General features: G+C 44.6%; 1 protein-coding gene across 6 annotated transcripts in view; it reads right to left on the bottom strand.

Annotated features, from left to right (window-relative positions):
* The window catches only part of LOC145352383 (nesprin-2-like), a 243402-nt gene that overhangs the window by 100138 nt on the left and 124137 nt on the right, over positions 1 to 19127 (bottom strand). For all 6 annotated transcript variants that reach the window (XM_080202157.1, XM_080202160.1, XM_080202159.1 and 3 more), the window contains 4 exons: positions 16173 to 16343; positions 10946 to 11071; positions 9712 to 9833; positions 4264 to 4432 (listed from right to left, as the gene is read on the bottom strand). In XM_080202157.1, the coding sequence (XP_080058283.1) occupies positions 4264 to 4432; positions 9712 to 9833; positions 10946 to 11071; positions 16173 to 16343 (588 nt within the window). The remainder of the gene's footprint in view (positions 1 to 4263; positions 4433 to 9711; positions 9834 to 10945; positions 11072 to 16172; positions 16344 to 19127) is intronic.

The raw sequence follows: 19127 nt of genomic DNA, 5'->3' as shown, positions 1-19127 counted from the left end.
AGTAATAGCCTTTTTCCTCTGATGGAGAAATCTAGCACGAGGGGGCATGGCTTTAAATTAAGGGGTGGTAGTTATAGGACGGATGTCAGGGGTAGGTTCTTTACCCAGAGGGTGGTGAGGGATTGGAGTGCCCTGCCTGCTGCAGTTGTAAATGCGCCTAGTTTGGGGGCGTTTAAGAGATCCGTGGATAGGTTTATGGACGAAAAGGGATTGGTTTAGGTTAGTGGGTCATTGTTTTGTAACTGGTCGGCGCAACATCGTGGGCCGAAGGGCCTGTTCTGCGCTGTAATGTTCTATGTTCTATGTTCTATGTTCTAAGCCTGGATATTGTCCAGATCTTACTGCATATGGACATGGACCTCAGTATTGTGGGGAAAGAACGGGGGACTAATTAGATATCTCCACCGAACAACTAGCACAAGGTAGTGAGGATCAGATGGCCTCTTACATGGATTCTCTGATTGCCCCTTACTGTATGTTGTAACATTTCAGCCTCTGCATCAATGCTGACATCTGCTCCCTAGCCAAGTTTTCAATTTGGTACATAAGCATAAATAATTTATAAGCTGAAATGTTCACTCTGTTTCTCTTTCCAGGTGATGCTTCCCAAGCTACTGAGCATTCCTGTTTTGAGTTCAGATTTCCAACATTCACAGTATTCTGGCTTTTCTATTCAGTGCCAAGTTAACAGCCAAACTGGGTGAGTGAGCATATGTCCATTGGCACTATGCCTCAATAGCCCTAGCTGAACCCAGGCTGACGCTATTGGAAAGCGGAAGATCATAGATCACACTTGGCAGACAGAGGAGAACTCACTCTCTGCAATCTGCGCTCTACTTAAAAACAGCGTTTTAGAGAACATTCATGTCCTAAAACTTCTGAGTAAAATTTGTTACTATGGTGAGTGGTTTAGGGAAATTAAATAGGTGTATTTAAAGAGAAACTGGATAAATACATGTCGGAGAAAGGAGTTGAAGGATCTGCTGATGGAGTTAGATGAAGCAGGGTGGGAGGTGTCTCATAGGGAATATAAACACCAGCATGGATCAAATGGGCTGAATGGCCCTGTTTCTGTGCTGTAAATACTCTGAAAAACATTGACATCAATCCACAGGAGGAAACAGAACAAAGAACAGTACAGCACAGAATCAGGCCATTCGGCCCACCAAGCCTGTGCCAATCACATTGTCCTATCTAGACCAACCACCTGTATCACTCTATTCCCCATTTGTTCATGTGCCTATCCAGATAAGTCTTAAATGTCACTAACGTAACTGCCTCAACCACCTCACTTGGCAGTGCCCCCACCACCCTCTGTGTAAAAAACTTCCTCCGCACATCTCCACTGAACCTTTCACCCATTATCTTGAACTTGTGCCCCCTTGTAATTTTCATTTCTGCCCCCAGGAAAAAGCTTCCAACTGTTCATCCTATCCACACCCCTTAGAAGTTTATAAACTTCTATTCGGTCGCCCCTCAAGCCTCCGTCTTTCCAGGGAAAACAATCACAGTTTATTGAATCTCTCCTCATAGCTAATACCCTCCGTACCAGGCAACATCCTGGTAAATCTTTTCTGTATAGATATTAGAACAGGTGATCAAAAGCTGATCAGAGAGACAGGTTTGAAGAAGTGTGGTGTGGAGAGATTTACATAGAACATAGAACATAGAACACTACAGCACAAACAGGCCCTTCAGCCCACGAGTTGCGCCGATCACATCAACACCTACCAACCTACAGACCTATCTATAACCCTCAATCTCATTAAACCCCATATACTCATCCAGAAGTCTTTTAAAAGACCCCAGCGAGTTCGCCTCCACCACCACTGACGGCAGCCGATTCCATTCACTCACCACCCTCTGAGTGAAAAACTTACCCCTAACATCACTTCTGTACTTTCCTCCCCGCACCTTAAATCTGTGTCCTCTCGTAGCGACCATTTCAACCCGGGGAAATAGCCTCTGAGAGTCCACCCTATCTATTCCTCTCAACATTTTGTAAACTTCTATCAGGTCGCCTCTCAACCTTCGTCTCTCCAGGGAAAAGAGTCCCAGCTCCCTCAACCTAACTTCATAAGGCATGCCTCCCAGTCCAGGCAACATCCTTGTAAATCTCCTCTGTACCCTCTCAATAGCTTCTACATCTTTCCTATAGTGAGGCGACCAGAACTGTGCACAATACTCTAAATGAGGCCTGACAAGGGTCTTATAAAGTTGCAGCATTACCTCCCGACTCCTAAACTCAATCCCTCAATTAATGAAGGCCAGTACACCATACGCCTTCTTGACCACCTCCTCCACCTGCGAGGCCGATTTAAGAGTCCTGTGGACCCGGACCCCAAGATCCTTCTGCTCTTCAACACTACTCAGACCTCTACCCTTGATAGTGTACTCGTTCATCCCGTTGGTTCTGCCAAAATGGACGACTACACATTTATCCGTGATGAAGTCCATCTGCCACTTCTCCGCCCAGTCCTGCATCCTATCTATGTCCTGCTGCAACTTTTGCCATCCTTCCAGACCATCCACAACACCACCGACCTTCGTGTCATCAGCGAACTTACTAACCCATCCCTCCACTTCCTCATCCAGGTCATTTATGAAAATGACAAACAACAAGGGTCCCAGAACAGATCCTTGAGGTTTAGCGAAGGAATTCCAGAGCTTGGGGCCCAGACAGCTGAAGGCACAACCACCAATGATGGAATGATTAAAATTGGGTTTGCTCAAATGCTAAGAATTAGAGGAAAGAGTGCAGAGATCTCAGAGAGATGCATGATAGGAAGAGATTATAGAGAGATAGCGAGTGGTCAAACCACGGAGGGACTTATTTAAGTTATTCATTCACAGGATGCAGGCGTCATTGGCTAGGTCAGCATTTATTGCCCATCCCTATTTGCCCCTTGAGAAGGTGGTGGCAAGCCGCCTTCTTGAACCATTGCAGTCCATGTGGTGTAGATACATCCACAGTGCTATTACCGAGGGAGTTCCAGAATTTTGACCCACCCAAAGTGAAAGAATGGCAATATGTTTCCAGATCAGGATGGCGAGTAGCTTTATGGGGGATTTGTAGGGAATAGTGTTCCGATGTGTCTGCTGCCTTTGTCCTTCTGGATGGTAGGGAATTTGAAAGCAAGGATGTGAATTGTAAAATCTAGTTGTTTGATGTCCCTGAGCCAGTGAGAGTATTGGAATGGTAAATGATGCAGATGAGGATACTGACAGCAGAATTTTGGATCAGCTTAAGTTTAAAGATGGTAAAAGGTGAGAGTCTGGCAAGAATTTAGAGGTCGGAAATCTGAGAGAGGTGGATACTCAGCAAGACCTTGGAGTTCTCATGCATCAGTTGCTGAAAGTAAGCGTGCAGGTACAGCAGGCGGTAAAGAAGAAAATGGTATGTTGGCCTTCATAGCGAGAGAATTTGAGTATAGAGATAGAGATATTTTGCTGCAATTGTATAGTGCATTGGTGAGGCCACACTTGGAGTACTGTGTGCAGTTTTGGTGTCCTTATCTGAGGAAGGATGTCCTTGCTACAGAGGGAGTACAGTGAAGGTTTACCAGGCTGATTCCTGGGATGGCAGGTCTGTCATATGAGGGGAGACAAAGTCTGTTAGGATTGTATTCACTGGAGTTTAGAAGAGAGTGAGAGAGGATCTCAGAAATTTATAAAATTCTAACAGGGTTATATAGGGTAGATTCAGAAAGAATGTTCCCAATGGTGGGTGTGTCCAGAACTGGGGGTCATAGTTTGAGGATAAGGGTTGAATCATTTTAGAACTGAGTTGAGGAGAAATTTCTTCATCCAGTGGGGTGGTGAATGTGTGGAATTCACTAACACAGAAAGTAGTTGAGGCCAAACTTTGTCTTGATTTCAAGATATAGCTTCTTGCGGCGAAAGGGATAAGGGAAGAGGGACAAGATCAGGATATTGAATTTGATGATCAAAACCAATGGCAGAGCAGGCTGGAAGGGCCAAATGGTCTACTCCTGCTTCTAGTTTCTATGAAATGGATGCACCTTTTAGCAGTGGCTGAGCTGAGACAGGGTTAAGTGATATTACTGAGGAAGAGATGGACAGTCTTAATACTGAAGGACACGGAGTCAGAGCTCAGTTCAGGATTAAATGGGATATGCCAAGGTTGTGAATGGTTTAACCTGAATGGACGTATCAGTGTGAATTCAGTCCCCCAAAACACAGACCCTTTTGCATGGAAATGTCAACTGCTCATTTACTTTTGTGATGATGTGAAGCACTGACCTGCGACCCCAAGCCTTGCCGAACAGAATCTTCTAGAAGCCTCAGGCGCCCCTCTGTTTCTCGCTGGAGATGCTGCCAGGTTGTGGCCACCTGATCGCTGTTTGTGGGCACTTCTGTCAGAACTGGCGGTTCTGCTGGCATCTCGTCCCCAAGGGTGGCTCTGTCATCTCTGCAACACAGACAGATTAGGTTATGTACAAGCAATTCCTCCCTCTGTGCCCCAACCCATTCCCAATGATACCCTTCCTCCCCTTGGAGTTCATCCCTCCCATCTTCTCCACCACCCTGGCCTCATCTCACGATGTGCGACCAATCACCTGGTAGCATGTTCAATGATGGGGGACGTAATGACGTCCCATTGAGGTAGAATTACATTGACCTTACAGCATAGAAACAGACCATTCGGCCCAACTGCTTTATGCTGGTCCACAGCAAACTCCTTCTGCCTCTCTCCACATCACCCCATCACCATATCCTTCTATTCCTTCATCCCTCACGTGATTATCCAGCTTTCCCTTAAATGTATCAATACAATTCACCTCAAACTCTATCTGTGGGGGTGAGTTCCACATTCTCATCACTCTCTGGATAAAGAACTTTCTCTTCAACTTCCTACTGGATTGATTACTCAATAAATCATATTTATGGCCTCTAGTTTTGGTCTTCTCCACAAATGGAAACATTGATCAAACTCTTTTGTAATTATAAAAAGTTCTATGAAGTCACCCCCTCAGCATCTCTTTCTGGAGAATACTTACAGACTACTCAAAGCAGAGTCAATGGATTCAGACATTTCAGCACCTTGGCTGCGGGCGTTGGTGTCTCCCTGAACAACGGGCTGTTTCAAAGTGCCCTCTTGTAGGATCAATCATTCTATCCACTGGCTGATATCCAATAAGGTCTCAAAAATCTCAATCCTGTTTCTCTCTTTGAGCCACAGCTGTCACAGCAGTCACTGTAACCTAATGTAATGTGGCATGGATGTCACTGGCTAAGCCAGCATTTATTACCCATCCCTCTCACATTGAGAACAGGGTCACAGGGCAGCCCAGTTCAAAAGGCAAATGTTTCTGCCCCAGGTACATCTGTTCCAGCTGCAGATCAAACAGCAACATCTGCACATTGTTCTCTGATTTTTTTAATCTTTTGGTTTCAAAGAGCCATCCGCCCATAATTCCTGCTCCTCAGTGGCAAGGCCTACCTGGAGGCTGTTCCCAGCCCACACACTCAGGAACTCTCTTAGATACAAGCAGACTGTTGTCACACTGGAATAGGGATACAAAGGGGAAGAAATGATCTTCCAGTTTTACACGACTCTGATCAAAACCACATTTGGAGTAAGGGGGTTCAGTTCTGGTCCCACACCTCAGGAAGGATATGTTGACTTTGGAGGGGGTGACAGCACAGGTTCACCAGAAAGAGATCCATTAACATTAAACTGCAAAGACAGGTAGCACACAGACCAGTGCTGTATTAATAATAGGAAATGCTGGAAAAGCTCAGCAGGTTTGACAGTATCTGTGGAGAGAGAAACAGAGATAAGAAGAAGAAAGGCACATAGAACATAGAACATTACAGCACAGTACAGGCCCTTCGGCCCTCGATGGTTCCACTGCTCGGTGCAACAATCTAATGACCCTCTAACCTAAACTATTCCAATATTATCCATATGTTTATCCAATGACCATTTGAATGCCCTTAAAGTTGGCGAGTCCACTACTGCTGCAGGCAAGGCATTCCATGCCCTCTGAGTAAAGAACCTACCTCTGACATCTGTCCTATATCTATCACCCCTCAATTTAAAGCTATGTCCCCTCGTGTTAGCCATTACCATCCGAGGAAAAAGGCTCTCACTGTCCATCCTATCTAATCCTCTGATCATCTTATTTGCGTCAATTAAGTCACCTCTTAACCTTCTTCTCGCTAACGAAAACAACCTCAAGTCAAGCCTTTCCTCATAAGACCTTCCCACCGTACCAGGCAACATCCTGGTAAACCTCCTCTGCACCCTTTCAAATGCTTCCACATCTTTCCTATAATGATGTGTATAGGCAACTGGGATCAAGTGAATCTCTTGAAGAGTATAGGAGATGTAGGAGTAGGGTTAAGAGAGAAATCAGGCGGGCAAAAAGGGGACACAAAATTGTTTTGGCAGATAAGGCAAAGGAGAATCCAAAGAACTTCTACAAATACATAAAGGGCACAAGAGTAACTAGGGAGAGAGTAGGGCCTCTTAAGGATCAACAAGGTCACCTATACACAAATCCACAAGAGATGGGTGAGATCCTAAATGAATATTTCTCATCAGTAATTACTGTTGAGAAAAGCATGGATGTTAGGGAACTTGGGGAAATAAATAGTGATGTCTTGAGGAGTGTACATATTACAAAGAAGGAGGTGCTGGGAATCTTAAAGCGCATCAAGGTAGATAAATCTGGGGGACCTGATAAAGTGTATCCTACGCGGTTGTGGGAGGCTAGGGAGGAAATCACAGGTCCCCTAGCAGAGATACTTGAATCATCAATCGTCACGGGTGAGGTGCCTGAAGATTGGAGAGTGGCAAATGTTGTACCTTTGTTTAAAAAGGGCTGCAGGGAAAAGCCTGGGAACTACAGGCTAGTGAGCCTCACATCTGTGGTGAGTAAATTGTTGGAAGGTATTTTGAGAGACAGGATCTACAAGCATTTAGAGACGCAAGGACTGATTAGGGACAGTCAGCATGGCTTTATGAGTGGAAAATCATGTCTCACGAATTTAATTGAGGTTTTTGAAGGGGTAACCAGGAAGGTAGATGAGGGCAGTGCAGTTGATATTGTCTACATGACTTCAACAAGGCCTTTGGCAAGGTATCACAGGGAAGGTTGTTGCATAAAGGTTAAATCTCATGGGCTCCAGGGTGAGTTATTTAAATTGATACAAAATTGGCTTCTTGACAGAAGCCAGAGGTGGTTGTAGAGAGTTGTTTTTCAAACTGGAGGCTTGTGACCAGTGGTGTGCCTCAGGGATCAGTGCTGGGTCCACTGTTATTTGTCATTCATATTAATGATTTGGATGAGAATATAGGGGGCATGGTTAGTAAGTTTGCAGATGACACCAAGATTGATGGCATAGTGGACAGTGAGAAAGGTTATCTCCAATTGCAGCGGGATCATGTTCAATTGGGCCAGTGAGCTGACGAATGGCAATTGGAGTTTAATTTAAACAAATGCGAGGTGATGCATTTTGGTAGATTGAACTAGGGCAGGGCTTACTCAGTTAATGGTAGGGGGTTGGGGAGAATTACAGAACAAAGAGATCTAGGGGTATATGTTCATAGCTCTTTGAAAGCGGAATCACAGGTGGACAGAGTGGTGAAGGAGGCATTCGGCATGCTTGGTTTCATCGATCAGAACACTGAATACAGGAGTTGGGACGTCTTGTTGAAGTTGTACAACTCATTGGTAAGGCCACACTTGGAATACTGTGTGCAATTCTGGTCACCCTATTATAGAGAGGATATTATTAAACTAGAAAGAGTGCAGAAAAGATTTACCAGTATAGTACCAGGACTTGATGGATTGAGTTATAAGGAGAGGCTGAATAGACTGGAACTTTTCTCTCTGGAGCGTAGGAGGCTGAGGGGTGACCTTATAGAGGTCTATAAAATAATGAGGGGCATAGACAAGATAGATAGTCAATATCTTTTCCCAAAGGTAGGGGAGTCTAAAACTAGAGGGCATAGGTTTAAGGTGAGAGGGGTGAGATACAAAAGTGTCCAGAGGGGCAATTTTTTCACACAGAGGGTGGTGAGTATCTGGAACAAACTGCCACAGATAGTAGTAGAGGTGAGTACAATTTTATGTTTTAAAAAGCATTTAGATAGTTACATGGGTATGATGGGAATAGAGGGATATGGGCCAAAAGCGGGCAATTGGGATTAGAGGAAAGGGCAGCATGGACAATTTGGGCCAAATGGCCTGTTTCCATGCTATAAACCTCTGACTCTGATGTTTTGAGTCCAACGTGTCACTGAACTAATCTTATGTTTCACTGAACATACAGTTAAGGCTAAAGCTAAGGGTTGATTTAATTGTGTCTAAGGTGATTAAAGAATTTGACAGGATAGATAAAGAGAAACTATTTCCTCTGGTGGGGGAAGGAGAGTCCAGAACATTAAAATCAGAGCCGGACCATTCAGGGTGACTTCAGGAAGCAGCTCTTCACACAGATGGGAACAGAAATCTGAAACTTCCCCAAAAACCTGTCAGATCGCAAGTCCATAAAATGCTGGAGCAGAAGTAGGTCTTTCAGCCCACCCAATCGTTCCGCCATTCAATGAGATCATGCTATATCTGATAATCCTCAACTCCACTTTCCTCCTTATCTCCAGAACTCTTGATTCCCTCCATGATTAAAAATTTTTGATTTGACTTATTATTGTCACATGTATTAACATACAGTGAAAAGTATTGTTTCTCACACACTGTACAGACAAAACATACTGTGCATAGAGAAGGAAAGGAGAGGAAAGAGTGCAGAATGTTGGTCATAGCCAGGGTGTAGAGAAAGATCAACTTAATATGAGGTCGGTCCATTCAAAAGTCTGACAGCAGCAGGGAAGAAGCTGTTCTTGAGTCGGTTGGTATGCGACGTCAGACTTCTGTATCTTTTTGCCAACAAAAGAAGGTGGAAGAGAGACTGTCCGGGGTGTGTGGGGTCCTTAATTATGCTGGCTATCTCAACTTTCAATATAACGATCCAGCCTGTGTGATAAAGAATTCCACAGATTTGATTACCCCCAAGAGAGGAGAAATTCCTCCTCACCCTGATCTGAAGTGGGCGACTCCCCTTTACTCCGTTTAGGCCGAGGATCAGTTGAAAATGTGAAAGCTGAGATTGATAGTTTTTTGCTAGGGGGAAGCGTATTCTGGAACGAAGACAGAATGGAGAAAACAGATCAGCTGTGATTTATAATCAACAGAAAAGGCTGGAGGAGCTGAACGGTCATCCCCCATTCCAAATGTAACAGGATCAAGGAGTTGAATGGCCTCCTCCTGTCCCTATGGCCTGAGCTTCAGACTGTCCTGGGGCTGTGTTCACACTGGGTCCTTGGCCAGCCTCCAGCGTTTCTCAGTTTGGCTGAAAACGGGACATTATGATTACGGGGAGAGGGTGGGAGACTCCACACCGACCTCCTCGTCCCCCACATCCCTCCTGGTCATCAGACAAGCCAGCTAAAACCCAGCAAGCTACAACTCCAAAAGTAATTGGAGGTAAGTAGAGGATTGATGCCATTGAGACATGCAAGCTACACCTCACCAAAGCACATCAGGCCCTTTGGGCAGAGCAGCAGAGCCCTCTGAACAGGAGACCGATCACACACCTCTCTGACTGGGAGGCCAATAGAGCAGTCACAACCTGTCTGTACGTCTAGTTGGTGTAGTTGGCAGGTGTAGTGCTGAGGAATACCTGGGGATGAGCTGAGTTGCCTCCTGCAGCTGTGGCCTCTGGATCTGCTGGTTCATCTTGTCCCCGTGTAGCGAGATGTACTCAGTGAGCTGTTTGCATTCTGACAGCTCTACCTCCAGCTCCTACAGACCACACAACAATATATTAGTGCCGAGGTAAAAGGGAACAGGACATCCTGCAAACATCCGAGCACTGGTATGATCGAGTTTACAGGTTCCTCACTGCAAGCAGCTGATTCATTTTATTTTCAGAAGTTACAATCAAATTCTCCTCTTGCCTGGTCGCTCAGTCAGTAATCCACAGCAAAAACTGCTGCAGTAATCTGCACAGTCCTGACTTCACCAATAGGTAACCTGCACTGGCAACAAAACTAACCATACAGACCCTGAACTCTTTAACCCTGTGTTTAATCTACAGCAAAAGCACTTTCTCTGACCTCACTCCCTTACAGATAGCAGCACCAGTATCAGCCTCAGTTCACTGGGCAACACTCGGTCAGAGAGTCATACATTCAACCCACATTCCAGAGCCTTCAGCAATTATAGAATACAGAGTAAAGAATCCCTACAATGCAGAAGGAGGCCATTCAGCCCATTTAGTCTGTACCAACCACAATCCAACCCAGGCCCTAGTCCTATAACCCCACATATTTACTCTGCCAGTCCCCCTGACATTAGCATAGCCAATCAATCTAATCTTCTTTGCACTGTGGGAGGAAACCGGAGCACCCGGAGGAAACCCACGCAGACACGGGGAGAACGTGCAAACTCCACCCAGACAGTGACCGAGGGCAGAATTGAACCCGGGTCCCTGGTGTGAGAGGCAGCAGTGCTAACCACCGTGCCACTGAGATTGAATCCCAAGTGTAGTTTATAATACTTTACAGCAATGATGCCCCAGGAAATGCAGAGTCCCCTTACTGCCAATGTCCCCTGGCAAAGTGGCACTCCCTTTGGATTTTTAGTGACAATGTTATATTTTTGTCCCCTTGTTCTGGACACCGAGAGGCAGAAGCATTTCCACATCTATCCTATCAGTACTCTTTCAAAATTTTAAAGACCTCTATCAGGTCACCCTCAGTCTTTCCTTTTGTAGAGAAACCTGTTCAATCTTTTTTGTGAGTTCCAATTTCCCAATACTGGTGCCACACGTGTAAATCATTTTGTATAGTTTCTCCATGGCTTCTATATTCCTGACATAACATTTGGGCCAGAATTGAGGACAGAGTAATTACCTTCTGGTGCTGTAGGCTATCCTGTCTTGATAGTTTGGCTTTCATAGTGGGCAAGGCTGGCTGTCCAGTAGGCAGCAGAAGGCAGGAAGTCCCATCGGCTGGTGTGATTCCCTTGTCATGTGGTCTCTGTGTCGAGTAAGCAAATGGTTAGGTCTGATCAGCAGAATGACAGAATTGTCCTCAGAGAGAATCATTCTGGATTGGGTGAAATAAGGTAGTGAAGAAGTCCCCTGAAGCTTCAGCAATGTTATAATGCTTAGAAACTTATTTATCTTTCATAATCTCTCCCCTGCATCAATCACACATTCCTGCAGTGCAGAAGGTCATTCAGCCCATCACATCTGTGCCTGCTCCTTGAAAGAATTGTGTAGTTAGTCACACTTCTCTCCCTTTCTGTATATCCGTGCACATATTTATTTTAAAATACTTCTCCAATTTTCTTGTGAAATTTCCTGCTGAATCTGCTTTCAATGCAGCACATCCCACATCCCAATAATTCACCGTGGAAAAACAACTGTCACCTCAATTCTGACTCTTCTGCCAATCATCTTCATTCAGTGTTCTCTGGTCACCACTGTAAACCCTTCCTCCTTACTTAATGTGGAGGAACCATTCATATTTGTGAATTTTCTCTATTAAATCCACCATTAGTCTCCTCTGCCCTACAGAGAACAATTTCAGCTTCTCCATCTCTCCACACATTGGAAGTCCCTCCTTCCTGGTATCATCCTACTTAATCTCCTCTGCACCCACTCCAAAGCCTTGCCATTCTTATCAAAGTGTAGTGGCCAGAATTATACACAATACTCCAGCTAAGGCTTAACCAGCAATTTATAAAGGTGCTGCACAAATACCTTGCTTTTGTATTCAATGGTTATTTATCAAGTCAGATTAAATGGCTGAAAGATTGTACATGGGCAACAGGCTAAGATAAATGGGTGGATCTAGTCTATGATGGGCTGGAGTTTGGGGAGTTGGTATATAGAGTAGGATGGATTAACTTTCTTTGGCAGGGAAGAGATAAATCTGGAGGAGATGTCGCAAGTGTTAAACTGGCTGTAATTAGAAATAGCGGCGTGCACTCAGTACCATATTGTGGACTAATCCAAAAGGAGGAATGGACTTCACAGTTGTGTAATCACACCACCAGGGTAACCAATGGCAACAGTAAATTAGAATAGGTGATGGACAGAGCCCAAGAAGCAATTAGCAATGCAATCAATGATTGCTTCTTAATTCAGCATCAAGAGAGACAATTAGTGTCTGGCCAATGAATCACAACCAGTGGTTGACATAGGGCTGTGTGATTCACTCTCACTGTTGATGGTTCAGACAGATACTATGCCAATATGAAATTGGACAGGTTGGTGGAAGAATGTAAGGACAAGGTGAGTAAATGAAATTGAGGCTCAATGCTAACATGGGCTGATTGGGCCAAATGGCCTGTTTGCATGTTGTAACTTCAATATACATGCAGATAGGGAGTGCTTTACCGAGCTATTACAGAAAGACAATGTGAGTCTGCAGCAAGATTTAGGATAATTGTACACTGGGGCTCCACCGGCAAAATGCATTGTTTTCAGAGACCTTGAGGCTGTCAAGTGGGACATTTTCAAAAGATTCCTTAAAAAAACCTGTAATTATATTGCACCTTTCTCACTTTAGACCATCCTTAAGCACTTTATAGCTAATTAAGTGCTTTAAAATTGTAATTGTTTTTGAAATGTGGAGTAACTTTTTCTTCCCCAAATATTTACTGTGTAAAATGATCAAACACCCACAAATGTGACTATAATCATGAGTTTTGCTCCTATTGTAAATTAAAGTTTGTACGTTCCTTTGATGATACAGTCTTAGAATTAGACTTTCCAAATGGTGGCAAATATTTTTGTGTGATTTAACATTAACAACAACCTCTCCCATTGATATAATACATTTTAAATACTGTAAAATATCAACAATAACAGGATCAAAAGCAACATTTTACAGCTAATGAAGGATACGGGGACAAATGAACAAAGGGTTAAACAAAGAGGTTTTAAAGAGCAAACTTAAAAAGGGGAAAGAGGGGGGGTTTAGGGAGGGAATTCCAAACTTTATGACCCTGGAAATTGTAAGCACAGCTGGTGGAGAGATTAAAATCAGGGCAGTTCAAGGACCAGCACTGGAATCACAGAAGGTGGTAGGTATGGAGGAGGTTACAGAGACTGGGAGGTGAAAGCCATGGAGAGAGTTGAGCATGTAGAGCACAGGGATAATGGTGGTTAGAGAAGACAGCAGAGTTTCCAATCAGTTTAGAGGGTGGGAGAGAGGAGGGTGGCAGATGGAGGAATTGAAACTCAATTCATAAAATCTGGAATGTAAATCTCATAATGATAACCATGAAACTATCATCAATTATTGTAAAAACCTAGCTCAAGAATGTCCTTTAGGGAAGGAAATCTGCCACATTTACCTGATCTGGCCTACATGTGACTCCACAGCCACAGCTGAGCAAGGGCAATTAGGGATGCGCAATAAATGTTGGTCTTGCCTACAATTCCCATATCCCAAGAAGGAATACAAAAAAGGCAAGCAGTGGCAAAGAAACAATTGAGAGTTTTATCAGTGGATGAGCTGATGGTCAGTCAGGTGACATTACACAGGTGAACTTGATGGCGAGGGTGTGAGGAGTGTTTGCTGTTGGAAACTCATCTTGGATTAAACAGAATATCAGCCAATGGTCAGGAAGTGGAGTTTGTAATGAGAATATTAAACAAGGCTTCAGCCTTCCCAACATTCAGGGAGTGGAAATTCCGGCTCCTCTGAGGTTAGAAGGAAATGTGACAATCTGGACAGTGAAGGTGGTGTTGAAGTAGAGTGGGGTGTCAAGAATGTACACACAGGGCTGTGTTTCTGGATGCTGTTACTTCAGGGCACAGTGTTGGGGTGAAATAGGAGGGAGCTAAGGATAAATCCAGAGAAAACACCAGGTGCTGAAGTGACAAGAGAAGCCATGGAAGGCCATTCTTTGGTTATAATCAGATAAAGAAGAAAGGAACCTTTCTGGACAATAGAGCGGTGGTAAAGGGGGGGTATTTTCCGGACAAACCAAGTAAACAAACTCAAATTACATTCGGACAAAGAAAAAGGGGGCGGCTCCCCAAAAGGCGGGGGAACGGCCCAAACAGAAACAAAAAGTACAAAGGAAACATAAGACACGTCAAATCAAAATGTGATTGTCGGGGTCTATAAGGTACCTCAGCCCCTGCGGTGCCCAACGGGCACGGAAGGCCTCGACTGTGCCCGCGGACACTGCATGCTCCCTCTCCAGGGACACCCGGCCGCAAACGTAGCCGCGGTAGAGGGGCAGGCAGTCGGGACGGACGGCCCCGTCGATCGCCTGCTGCCTGGACCTGTTGATGGCACGTCTCGCCAGGCCCAAGAGCAGGTTCACGAGGAGATCCGCATCCCGACCCTCCCCTCTCCGCACCGGGTGTCCGTAGATCAGGAGCGTGGGACTGAAATGCAAACAAAACATCAATAAAAGGTTCTTCAGAAAATCAAAAAGGGAGTGCAATCTATAACACGAAACGTAGTGCTGGGGGAGGATGATGTGATCAACTGTGTAGAGGGGTCATTTCATTTCTGTTTAATTTTTAATCCTTTTGTCAAATCTTGTGATTAAACTAGAAAGAGTGCAGAAAAGATTTACTAGGATGCTACCGGGACATGATGGATTCAGTTATAGAGAGGCTGAATAGACTGGGATTTTTTCCTCTGGAGTGTAGGAGGCTGAGGGGTGACCTTATAGAAGCCTATAAAATAATGAAGGGCACAGATAAGCTAGATAGTCAATAAGGGCAAAGGTTTAAGGTGAGAAGGAGAGATACAAAAGTGTCCAGAGGGGCAATTTTTTCACACACAGGGTGGTGAGTGTCTGGAACAAGCTGCCAGAGGTAATAGTGAAGGCAGGTACAATTCTGTGTTTTTAAAAAGCATTTAGTTAGTTACATTTTAGTCAGTGCGGGGAGGAAAGTACAAAAGTGATGTTAGGGGTAAGTTTTTCACTCAGAGGGTGGTGAGTGAATGGAATCGGCTGCCGTCAGTGTTGGTGGAGGCAAACTCGCTGGGGTCTTTTAAAAGACTTCTGGATGAGTATATGGGGTTTAATGGGATTGGGGGTTATAGATAGGTCTATAGATTGGTAGGTGTTGATGTGATCGGCGCAACTCGTGGGCCGACAGGCCTGTTTGTGCTGTAGTGTTCTATGTTCTACGTGGATAAGATGGGCCCAGAGGGATTTTGGCCAAATGCGGGCAATTGGGACTAGCTCGATGATAAAAACTGGGCAGCATAAACAAGTTGGGCCGAAGGGCCTGTTTCCATGCTGTAAACCTCTGACTCCAATGAAAAGCAACCCAGTTTCTCATGTGCCTAAAACTCTTCGGACTTCCTGTCCATCTAAAATAGGCTTCCGAATATTTAAAACATATTGTATGGTTTTATAGGACAACTTTGTTTGGGTTTATAACATGCAAATTTATCAAAGCTATGATTCAATTTGATCATTTTTATCATTGTATTAATTTGTTCTCCCACATTTGTGTATCTGAATCTCTCAGTCTCTCTACTCCTCCCATCCCTTTAAGTTATACAATTCCATCCCATTCCCATTCTCACATGCCCCTCTGTCCTTTAAGGTTCATCACATTCGAAGTAAATGGGATACAGAGAATTACTTTGTCCTAATTTACTTTGTGTTTGTCTGTTTGGTTTGACCTTAAAAGAGGACATGAAGGCACAATATCATGTGGAAGAGATATATATGTGTAATATGGAGGATGCAACCGGATACAGTGGAATATAGGCAGGATTGTGGGATATACAGAGTAGGATATTGAACTATGCACTGAGAAATTGTGAAATAGAGGGGAATGGGAGGAAGTTGAGCTCCATGCCGGGGGTCGGAGAGGGGGGGAGGAGGTGGGGTGCGCGCCGGGGGTCGGAGAGGGGGGGGAGGAGGTGGGGTGCGCGCTGGGGGTTGGGGGGGGGGGAGGAGGTGGGGTGCGCACCGGGGGTTGGGGTGGGGGAGGTGGGGTGCGTGCTGGGGGTCGGGGGGGAGCTACACAGCTGGAGGAGGTAACGAAGGGGTAAAGAAGACAGAATGGGAAACTAGGATCTATGGAATAATGGTGCACTATGGGATCATCACTGATGTATTGACAGTGAATTATCCTGACTGTACCTGCTCCTCACTCTGTACATCCTGCAGTTTAGCCTGGAACGTCACCAGGCTGTTTTTTAACATCTCCAGACGGCATGAGAGTAACTCAAGTTCAGGCTGCAGAGTGCCACCTCCCTCCTGATTCACCTGTCCCAGCTCCGAGACCTTCTGTTCAATCTCTAACAGCATTCTCTGCACGGAGAGAGCAGAAAAAAAACATACTTGTATTTTTATAGCACCTTTCATAACCTCCAATCAGCCCAGAGCATTCTACAACCAATCAGATACTTTTAAGTCGAATAACTGTGCAATGTAAGAAAGGCATGCAGAGGAAGATCCCACAATCAGCAACATGATCATCTGTCTGTGATGTTGATTGAGGGATAAATATTGGCCAGGAGGACACGGGCTAGGACTCCACATAAAGTAGAAAGGGTCAAGAGCTTCAGATTTTTGTGTCCAGATCACCAACAACCTGTCCTGGTCCCCCCATGCCAACACTGTAGTTTAAAACAAGCACATCAAAGCCTCTACTTTCTCAGAAGACTAAGGAAATTTGGCATGTCAGCTATGACTCTCTCCAACTTTTACAGATGCACCATGGAAAGCATTCTTTCTGGTTGTATTACAGTTTGGTCTGGGCTCCTGCGCTGCCCAAGACTGCAAGGGATCACAAAAGGTCGTGAATGTAGCCCAATCCATCACACAAACCAACCTCCCATCCACTGACTCTGTCTACACTTCCCGCTGCCTTGGAAAAGCAGCCAGCATAATTAAGGACCCCACGTATCCCGGACATTCTCTCTTCCACCTTCTTCCATCGGGAAAAAGATACCAATCTTGCATACCAATCGACTCAAGAACAGCTTTTCCCCTGCTGCTGTCAGACTTTTGAATGGACTTACCTTGCATTAAGTTGATCTTTCTCTACATCCTCGCTATGACTGTAACACTACATTCTGCACTGTCTCATTTCCTTCTCTATGAATGGTATGTTTTGTCTGTATAGTGCTCAACAAACAATAGTTTTTACTGTATGTTAATGGGACAATAATAAATCAAACCAAATCAGCTCACCTTTGAAATAAAATCCCTACAGTGCAGAAGGAGGCCATTCAGCCCATTGAGTCTGCACCAACTCCCTGACAGAGCATCCCACCTGGGCTCACTCAGCCCACCCTATCCTAATAATCCCACACATTTACCTCACTATCCCCCTAACATTAAGGGGCAATATAGCATGGCCAATCCCCCCAACCCACACATCTCTGGGAAAGTAGTGCCGAGTGATATTTTGTACCCATTTGCGAGGGCAGATTGGCCTTGGTTCGAATTCTGATCTGAAAGTTGGCACCTTGGGCAGCACAGCACTCTGTCAGTTCTGCACCAGTATGTCAGTCTGCACCTTGTGCTGAAGTCTCTGGAGTGGGACTCATGAGTTTCTGTGAGAGAGCTAGTCACTGACTCACAGCTGACAAGAGGCGGGGAGAGAGAGAGACAGAGAGGGGGGATAATCAAACATTGGAGCTCATGCTGTCACGCGTCACAGTCAGACACGAGATAATGAACAGGCAGTAACATAATGTTCTGTTTGGACTGACCGATTGTGTCTTTATTTCCTTGGCAAACCTCACTCCATACCCCTGGTGACAGAGTTCTGAGTTCAAGGATCAATTTTCAGTGCAGTAAAAGACTCTAAAATAAACTAACAAACCATGCATCTAAAGGAGCTGATTAGAGCACCACAGTTACCCTAATAGCTCCAGTTGTGTTACAGACAGGGACTGAGAAATGAATTCAATAAGAACACAATGTTTTGTGAACTAATGTAATATCTCCGTATTTTTCCCAGAAACTATTAGCAGACAAGAGCTCTGGACCAGGAAGAATTAATTCTTCAGTCACTCTATTAAATTGACCTTTTCATCATTTTTAAGTATCTATTCAATTCCCTCTTCTCTCCGTCTCACCAAGCCCTGAGGTTTAAATCTGATCAAAAGGAAAAGAAGGCAGACCTCCTGAAGGAACACACAGCGCAAGATTCATAATCTTGGAGGCTCCATATAATGGAGCCAGTAGCAAGTCCCGATCTGGACACCAATCAGAAACTCAAATATACTCTACTCCATTTCGGAGAGGACTGTCATAGCAAGAGAAAGAAAGAAAACAAGGCAGAAAGGGGCAAAGATTGAGAGAGGCAATTACAGAGATAGAATCAAAGAAAGGAAGATGGAGATACAGAGGAGAAACAGGGCCTGACATGAAATGAGAGAGAGCCAGCTTGTGTGACAAGAGGGTAGAAGTGAAGACAAATGGGTTTTAAATTACATTTTAATGAACTGAATATTTTTACCCAATGTCATATAAATCTGCCAAGAATGGAGTTTCTTTTTAAATGCTGAAGGTTTTTTAAATTCATTCATGGGAAATGAGTGCCACTAGGAAAGGCCAGCATTTATTGTCCATCACTAATTGCCCTCGAAGGTGGTGGTGAAGTGCCTTAAAGCATTACAGTCCCTGAAGTGTAGATACACCCACAGTGCTGTTAGGGAATGACCAGATTTTGATTCAGTGACACTGAAGGAACAGTGATATATTTCCAAGTCAGGATGGTTAGTGGATTGGAAGGGAACTTGCACAAGGTGGTGTTCCCATTTATCTGCTGCCTTTCAAAATGGAGTCACAGGTGGACAGAGTGGTGAAGAAGGCATTCGGCATGCTTGGTTTCATCAGTCAGAACACTGAATACAGGAGTTGGGACGTCTTGTTGAAGTTGTACAACTCATTGGTGAGGCCACACTTGGAATACCGTGTACAGTTCTGGTCACCCTACTATAGAAAGGATATTATTAAACTAGAAAGAGTGCAGAAAAGATTTTCTAGGATGCTACTGGGACTTAATGGATTGAGTTATAAGAAGAGGCTGAATAGACTGGGAATTTTTTCTCTGGAGCGTAGGAGGGTGAGGGGTAATAT

Source organism: Carcharhinus amblyrhynchos, chromosome 14 (assembly GCF_965287045.1).
Source record: "Carcharhinus amblyrhynchos chromosome 14, sCarAmb.v2.hapA, whole genome shotgun sequence".
NCBI lineage: Eukaryota > Metazoa > Chordata > Chondrichthyes > Carcharhiniformes > Carcharhinidae > Carcharhinus > Carcharhinus amblyrhynchos.
The sequence above is the reverse complement of the archived record's forward strand: the minus strand, read 5'-3'. Positions and strand labels throughout refer to the sequence as shown.